This window comes from Carassius auratus, chromosome 50 (genome assembly GCF_003368295.1).
Source record: "Carassius auratus strain Wakin chromosome 50, ASM336829v1, whole genome shotgun sequence".
In the NCBI taxonomy this organism is placed as follows: domain Eukaryota; kingdom Metazoa; phylum Chordata; class Actinopteri; order Cypriniformes; family Cyprinidae; genus Carassius; species Carassius auratus.
The window spans coordinates 16584966-16593898 of NC_039292.1; the positions used below are offsets into that span (position 1 = coordinate 16584966).

Sequence of the window (8933 nt, forward strand, 5' to 3'; positions counted from 1 at the left end):
TGTTAAATTCGCACTTGTTTCCAGCTCCTCCTTCACCCAGTCGTCACAGCCTATATTTCTTTCAGAGGCACTGGAAAACACAAGGCTGGGCTCTGGCGACAAAACTGAAGAAATACTGAACAAAATGTCTATCTGTGAAAAACACACAGTCGACAAAATAGTTGTTAAATACAGTGTTCCTGTAGCTCAATTGGTAGAGCATTGCCTTATCAAGCGCATGGTTGGGGGTTTGATTCCCCCGGGAACACATGATCGGTAAAAATTGATATCTTGAATGCTTTGGATAAAAGTGTCTGTTAAATGCATAAATTTAATTTGTTTAATTTAAATGCCATAGCAACACTTGCAGGATCAGAGATATGTTTTCCATCTAATAAAAGTTCAACAGGTTTTCTTTCTTCCTGTTCCTGCCCCATCAGTTTTTTTTACTGATCCCAAATCAACTTCAAATTGCCCCCTGCTTTGCTTATTATGCTCAGAAAAAAATCAGCCCTTGACTTTCTCAACATAGATGTTACTTCGTTCCTCAGCATTGTAAAATGGTGTTTATCATGACATAGTTTTGATTTATTTGATTTATTTGCCTTTTTTTTCTTTTTTTTTTGCAAGGTCACGTTCTTTCATCACTTTCGATATTTCAACATTAATCCATAGAAGGCTATTCTTGGAGTTTCTATTTCTACATTTCTGAGTAAACTCCTTAATGAAATATTGCAGTTTATTTGAGAGCACAGTACTTCCCTCATGTAACTCTTTCCCTGCAAGCAAATTACTCCAAATCAACCTGTTTATTGTGTTTTTGAAACGCTCCTGCTCCTGCTCTTGTTAGGTATCTTGGTTGATTCTTGCTCTTTAGCAGTGGAAACACAAAATCTTTTGGACTGTGATCATGTTAAATGATTCTGTGATTCTTTCTGGTTTGTTTGTTGAGTTCCAGTATTATGGGATATTCTTGTTGGGCTTATCGGGAAGTTATCGCTTATTTGTTTGAGATGTTTCCTGGCTGATCTATCTTCCCAATTAACATTAAAATCCCCCATTAGTATTACTTCTTTTTCAAAGTTGCAATTTTAAAGCATGCTGCAGAAATTTTCATCAATTCATCCCCTCATCCCACTCGCTTCGAAGAGATGCTCCATTTAATGTTTACAAAAAAGTGCAGAGTAGACACTTACTAGGACTAAAGTATATAAATAATAGTTTTTGCCTTTTGTTTCATTATACATTTTATGGTAACACTTTAGTATAGGGAGCAGTCTCTATTAACTAGTTGCTTATTAGCATGCATGTTAGCATCTTGGCTGTTTATCTGTACTTATGCTTAAAAGCTTATATACTTATGTTTGTTTGTTGATAGCGATATTTGGACCTTAAATTAAAGTGTGACCAGTTTTACTTTACTTTTGCTAAAGTTTAGAGCTTTACTTAAATGGGAGAGGTGACAAGTACTATAGACGTAAACTTTTGTGTAACTTGTTTTGAAGTTAATTGTTTTAATTGTCGTATTTGAATTCAGCACATCAAAATACACAATAAATATCATATTTTATCTCTGAAGCAGACAAGTTCTGTAGACCAGTGTTATCTGTAAAAAACAAAAAACATGACCAAATGAATGCTAAGCTGTGAATGTTTTGCTAATAACTCTGGTTGTCTAATAAACTAATGTAAATATCTATAAGACAACATGATGGACCATTTTTTTTCATACAATCAGTGTTTGATGAGCAGATACACTAAGTTGTGCATAATGGTCATTTGACAGAAGCCACAACACAGCGACCAAATGCTGGAGGAGAAGATTCTGAAAATTCAACCTCTGAAGTCACATCTGTGTCTGAGTCCTCTACTCCAGTTCACTGGACGCAGACCAGTCCCACACAGAGCACCGTGGAACAGAAATACACTGATCAGACAGATGATCAGACAAGCCGTTATATTCATATAGAGTCGACAACTTCACATCCAAATCCAGACACCACAGGGCTGTTTGAATCATCAACAAATACAACAGGTGACGTTTCAGTTTAAAGTCATTATAGGAATTTTTAGCCATATGTTACAGTTCATTCTTAATAATAGCATTCTAAACTAATACTACTAAATGTATACTGTTCTGTATCTGGATTGTTTGTAATTATTACTGAAAATGACTTCTGACCTCTTACTTGAACTGTTTTGTCTCTGTGCTTCTGTCTAGCTGACACTTCAGAACAAGCCATCGCAAGCAACAGGTCTATAGGTATGACCGGTTTAATATAAATCATGTAGTAAAAGTAATGCCCAAATCAATTGAATTCAATTTGAGACTACTATTTGCTTTAATAAGCCTTGATTGACAACATTCTGACAAAATTTCATCAGGGTGTGAATTATAATGCAGTCTTAGGTCAGGGCTCTTCAACAACTCCAGTCCTGGGGGCCGAGGTCCTGGAAACTTTACTACCAATCCCAATTAAACCCATCCGTCTGTAATTAGCAAGCAACTCTGAACTCCTAGTTTCAGGCATGTTTGGTTAACCCCTTTAACCCATAAAAAAGGTTTTCATTTATAAAGCTCTAAAAAAAACCTTTACCGTCTGATGTTTTAGTGCATTTTTTGCAAATTTGGAAAAAAAATAAAGGGTCTCAATTAAATATGTTCAGTGTTACATAGTAAGTGCAAACTGTCACATGACTAGAGCAGTTTAATTCTGGTTTACACCATGAGAAGATGATGACTGCATCAAAACTCCAAAACAAAAGGCTAATAAAGTATATTAACATAAAGATATGACAAAAGTTGTGGTTCACATTATCTTTAAGGTGTCTAGTAAAAGTAAATACGGTGTTGGTGACAATAGTGACTGGTGGGCTAACAGTGAATTTGGGTATAGCCTACACTGTAAACCCAGTTGCAGTTGTTAGTGAAAGCTGAGCTAAAATATTGCAATGACAAAATATTGCACTACATTAAAAGTTCAGATGTTACAAATTATTTACAATATTGATGTTGTAATACTGGTTGCAGTTGTATATAAAAAAAAGATATTTTACAATAAGATAACAATTTTGTGGTGATGGCCCATATTTCACATTCATGTATTTAAATTACGTATTTGAAATACAAAATGCTAGATTGTATTTTGTATCTTAAAGCTCTTGGCAAAAATCGAATGTAATTTGTATTTAAATACATTTAAGATGAGTACTTTTGTATTTTCAAACACATAAAATCGTTTGTGCCAGTCGTCCTCTTTATCAGGTGTTGATTTGGTGCATCATCTAGTTCAGACAGTCTCCCCTGAACCCAACAGTCCTCATGTTATCTGCTGCTGTACAGCTCCATTCAGCTCTGAGTGAGAGAAGGGGAGGATGTCATGCTCAGCTGTACTCGATGATTACAGTTAAAATACTGCATCATTCAGATTTGCCTTCAGTTAACATGAAAGAATAGCACCATCAAGGGAAGAAAAAGCATTAACCAATCACTTTTGATAATTAATCAGTTTTTATTTTTTATCAACTATCTTGTCAAATGTGTTTAAAGCGTTATTGCATGTTAATCCTGTGTGAACTTTCTGACTGCACTTTCCTCTCTAAACGGGTGCAGCTTTTTTGAGACTTGCTTGACAGTTTTTACACTTGCTCACCTTTGCATAATTCTGTGAAACCCAGAGTAATTGTTCTACAAACCAACAGAAAGCTACTTAGCCTGGGAAGTCACCTGTAGGGAAAAACATTATACTAATAATAAAAAAATAAACATACACATACAAATTTACACATACAAAATGTTCCTAGCGCTGGCCCTGTTTAGACCCATTTAAAACAATCAAAGAATCGTGTAAAACCCTGTACACTTGAGATTAATACTTGTGTCAATAGAAGAAAACATAGGCTACTGTTACAATATGATAACATATTTAACATTAAATTGAACGATACTGATTATTGATTATAATACTGATGCAAACACTGATGAATGGAACCACAAAACATCTTCAGCTTTGGGTTTTATAGTTCATATAAAAAATAAAAAACCTTAGCAAAAACTTAGCTATTTAAATTATTTCTAATTTTAAAATGTACATTTTAGATAAACTTTATTATTTTAATAAACTTTATATAAAACAAAATAACCTTTACAAGAAATTGTAAAGGTTTGTATGTTATTTAAATTTTTTTTGTATGTAAAATGTAAATAATTAATGTAAACTCAAGACAAAGAAACTATTTAAATTCAAAATATGATTGTTTATTGGAATTTTTGTTTAACTTGTAACACAGATTTTCTCATGTAAACAACATACCTACAATAAACCAGCAATATCCTCCAAATTAACTGTTGGCTTGAAAGCCATAATTATTACAGAAATAAAAACACAGGCATGTAAGTACCATTTGAATTTCAGAAACAAACAATGCCAATAAAAAACAAAAATGATTTCCATGTTGAATTCTAAGTGGACTGCAAAAAAATTCCAAAGTATAGTCATTATAGACACTCAGTACCGCCACTTCCAAATATAGCTCTTGAGCGTACCGCCACCTCTCCTTGCGCCCAGAACGTGCTTGTAGCGTACCGGTACGCTCATTTGGACATCTGTTTTAATAGAGGTTTTAATCTTTTAACTGCACTGCCAATTTTCAGAGCGACGTTCACAATGCAAGCTTCCTAATTCATCCCACCCAGAGCAGAAACTACATTACCCATTCACCCTTAAGTTATACAAGTGAATAGCGCATGTGTCGCTTTTCCCACTGTTAAGTGTCAACTACTCAACGTGGCCGGAGAAGGTGTGTGAAACTCATTGTGAGTTATACTAAAGCAAAATCTTGAGTATTTATTGTCTGATAAACATTAAAAACTGTCTGCGGAGGTTGAGTCGTCCTGCAGCCCCCGCTGGCTGCTCATTGGCTGCAGCATCTTTTTTCTAAGTTCTAAAAAAATACCGTAGACGGCAAGGCACAAATTTAGATATTCATTTATCTAATTAATCTATAGCCTATGCACAAAGACAATATGATCTTTTTGTCCCCTTTTTGTTTTAAAGCTTGATGAAGAGAGAGAGCGCAAGTTGCTGCAGCTGAGGAGGACAGTGATGCACGCGCACAGGAGTGATTGACAGTTCGCGGCACTGTGTACAAAAAATACTCCGCTACACAATTATTTCCTTATTTTCGTTTAAGCTTATTAACGTTAGCGTTACAGAAAGGTCTGATTTACGCACTGTTACAGTCATTTTTTTTTTTTTTTTTTTAAACAATGACATTTGAGTTCATGATTTTAATGTTGCTGTTTCTTGTGGCAGACTAAATGAAGAGTAATGTTTCTTGTGGCAGACTGAAGAGTAATCCGGCAGAGTTTTATACTGAAACTTTCCGTCTAAAAGTCCTTCCTTGGTCTTATCCATATTTCTTTGCACGTCGAACACACATAGGCCACAACTGGAAATAAAAAAAACTGCAACCGCGTTAATTGCGTTATCTTTTTTTAACGCGTTTCAAACACAGCTGAACCAAAGTAATCAAGCTCTTACTAGGCATACTACAAACTTCCCGACAGGTGAGCTGAGGCAAGCTGGAGCTAAACTCAGCAGGACACTGACCCTTCGGGACTGGAGTTAAAAAGCCCTGTGCTAGGGGGTCTGATCACCATCATCAATGGGCATTTTCAATGATTAGGTACAGCTTTTTCTGAGTTAGACTTGACCCCTAAAACACAATCTGCTTGCAAAACCAAAGGAAAACAGAACAATGTTCCTAGTCAAGAATATTCTCATAATTGGGGGAGTTAAGTAGAATTTATTCCCATAAATACATTTGTGTCACAAATACAAATGCTAAACAAAGATGACCCTGAGTGCTGTTGTACTGAATAAATGAAATGAATCTCATAAAACAGGAAGCGGCTTATTTTTAAGTTAAACCACAAGTTTAGCAAACAGTTGTACATAACAGCTTTTGGTTGTCTAAAAATTGTAAATATGTATTTGATTATTTGCTGACAGCAGACAATCCAGCAGTTTTCCTCACATTCTGGGAGGACACGAATAGGGCAAAGCATAAGTAGGCCTGACCCTAAGGACACACACCCAAACCTCCTGCCAAAGTGATTATTTTGTAATTTGCACACTGACTTGCACTACTGCACTGAATTTTCCTCATTGCTTGGTTTGAAATAACATGTCATTTGTTCTAATCCTCTTACAGACTGGCTGATCATTTTACTGGTCATTTTGGCAGTTTTTTTCATTCTGCTTCTCTGTGTTATTGCAGCCAACAGAAAAAGGTATGTTGTTTTAATGCAGATAATTACGGCCCACAGCAGAAGTACAAAAAATACCACCAACCTGCCACAAAACCTGCCCTTGTCAATTTGGACTTGCCTAATTGTGTTATGAATTGCTAATAATTCTAGCCACTGTGTGCAAGTGTGCATCTTGAATGTGTATAAATGAATATTTGACTGACACAGCTATCAAAAAATCTAAGTTGCTATTAGGTTATACCAGATAGTTTTAGAAAACAATATTATCGCTGTCTTGCAGCTGTCTTTGCTCAGGAAGGAAGGCTTGTGGGTTGCACTTTGAATTTAGTGTGTGTTAGTGTTGGCAGTCTGGTTATACTTCCTCTCTGTCACATGCGTGCACCCTGAAGTGGGCAAGAGCACAAGTTTGGGTATTGAACAGGCTAAATGTGTTTAAATCAGGTATGCTTAACCAACCATATGTGCTCCAATATAATAAGTAGACAGTAGTGTCAACAGCTACAGTAGATTTGAACCCACACCCGAAACACAGGAATAAAGAACATGTTTGGTTTACACTTTCTAACTTTAAAGATTTTAGATTCATAAAATAGCTGCCAGTCATTTATTTATTTATTTTTCTATAGATGGTGTGGCAAGAAACAGACTCTGATTATTACAAAAGAGAGCAGAAGTGAAGAAAATGCTGCAGCAGCTTCATTGACTAAGGAGCAGGAGATGGTCAAACTCGTGAACACGGAGAAGATCACAGAGGACTCAGAGCTTGTCAGCGTCAGTCCAGAGAAGTGAACAGAGATAACCCAGATGGCATAAGGAGAACAAAAGCCGATTAACACTAACAACAAATACAGATGCACTAATATGCCTTAATTAAAGCTGAATTTATGCACAGATAATCTTTAGATAATGTATGATTTATGTAGAACTAAGCCATACATTAACAATTACATCAGCATCTGATATAGTGTATGATTAATAGATTAAGAAATAATTAATTAAATAATTAATTAAATGTGTCATGTTTTAATGCAGCACCAAGTAGGTAATATGGTCCATTATTTATGATTTTAATCAATTTGCCCATCCTTCAAACACATTATTTGACATTACATTCACAGCACAACTGTTTTTCAAAAGTTTTTTTTATTAAAATTTTTGTCCTGCGTAACCATGAGAAAGGACTTCTTACCTGTTCTCTCACGTGTCTTCTGAGTATCATCTGCATCTTCAGTCTCTTTCTCTTCATGAGCAACACTTTTACCATCTAGACTTCTCTCAACCCTTTATGATCGTATGCTTATTAAGTAAAGTCATAACAATGATACCATCACAAATTATTAGCTGGAAGTTAAAATACATGGCTTTGAAACATTTTGTTAATTCATCCACACTGTTAATAGTAGAATTTCATCCATGATGACACATTTAATTAACAGAAATTCATATAGGACTTAATCTATTAATCGGATAAATTATTAGTTGATGATTCAGCAATAATTAATGAATAGATTAGTTTCTCATGAGTCATACATTAAATGTGCATTAGTTCAGCAATGAATTAATGGATGTGCACATGTATTTGTAAGTGTTGCCAGTTTTACATCATAAAAACATGAGCAAAGAAAGAGATAAGTAAAAAAAAAAAAAAAAAAGAATGAGATGGACATAGATGTGAAACAAATATATGTCTATTCTGAGTTTTTGATAGCAGCCTACTGTATGTGTGTGTGTGGCATCAAGATAGCAAACTCACATCTATGTTGTACTTTGTTGTTTCATATCTCTCTATCTATGTTTGCTTATTTCTTAATATTAATTTTATAGTAAAATATTAAATAAGTAGTTCAATTTAATTTTATACAAGAGTTTATGTAAACCAGCAGTTTCCCCGTGCCTTTGCTTGGTATAACACTGGTTAAATCGGTGCTGGTCAGATAAGTTGAATGATCATTGATAAAGAAGCAGCTAAGTTTATTCAATAAAGTTGTTACCATCACTTGGTCTCCAGCTTTCTGTTCTTCCTTTCCCTTCTCTTCCATTCTGCAAGAGTAATGTTAACATGACAATGTGCTCACTGCTGTGAATGCACATAAAATATTTTTTGACAGAGAGAGAGAGAGAAGTCTTGTAAAGGCCTCCAGATGTGATGATTATCTGAAGCCTGCATACAATCACAGCATTTAACTGGTTGATACATTAATCCCACTACAGCTCTCAGCAACTGTTTTCCTTTTGGGAGAATATTGGTGTTTGTGAGACATTTCATTAAGAATGCAGAATATGTAATAGCATTGAAACAGAAGTTCCCTTTCAAATGGGAACTCGAGCTGTGTCCTCTAGAGGGCACTATGGGGAATGCCCTCTAGAGTTTCTCATATTGCTGCCACACCATCCTCTACCCAAGATTCGACTATGACATGGCTTGTGAATACTGGTTTTCTACCACCCCCTATACATCTTGAGAACATATTTGAAGCATTAATGAATGATGAATGTGGGTGAGGAATCTCCAAATGTGATTAAACATGGATCTGATCAGCCAGCAGCTAACACCGCTACTAACAGGTGCTCAAGGTCGAGCAGACAGCGGCATTCAGCTCAGAGCGCAGCCGAGCCCAGGACTCTGATAGTGGGTGACTCTGTTATCAGAAACATCCGTAGCAGGAATACAACAACATGC

General features: G+C 35.5%; 1 protein-coding gene across 7 annotated transcripts in view; it reads left to right on the plus strand.

The window, feature by feature from the left end:
• Positions 1-8249, plus strand: part of cd44b (CD44 molecule (IN blood group) b) — a 28444-nt gene extending 20195 nt beyond the window's left edge. Inside the window, exons 5-9 of one of the 7 annotated variants that reach the window (XR_003279285.1) lie at positions 1766-2014; positions 2201-2242; positions 5994-6094; positions 6196-6274; positions 6880-7004. Coding sequence is in view for 5 of the 7 variants with exons in the window: in XM_026239449.1 (XP_026095234.1) it covers positions 1766-2014; positions 2201-2242; positions 6196-6274; positions 6880-7042 (533 nt within the window). In the remaining 2 variants the exon portion in view is untranslated. Of the gene's footprint in view, positions 1-1765; positions 2015-2200; positions 2243-5993 lie in introns of all 7 variants that reach the window. The other 6 variants (XR_003279284.1, XM_026239449.1, XM_026239451.1 and 3 more) reach the window with 6 other exon arrangements.
• The last annotated feature ends 684 nt before the right edge of the window (positions 8250-8933 follow it).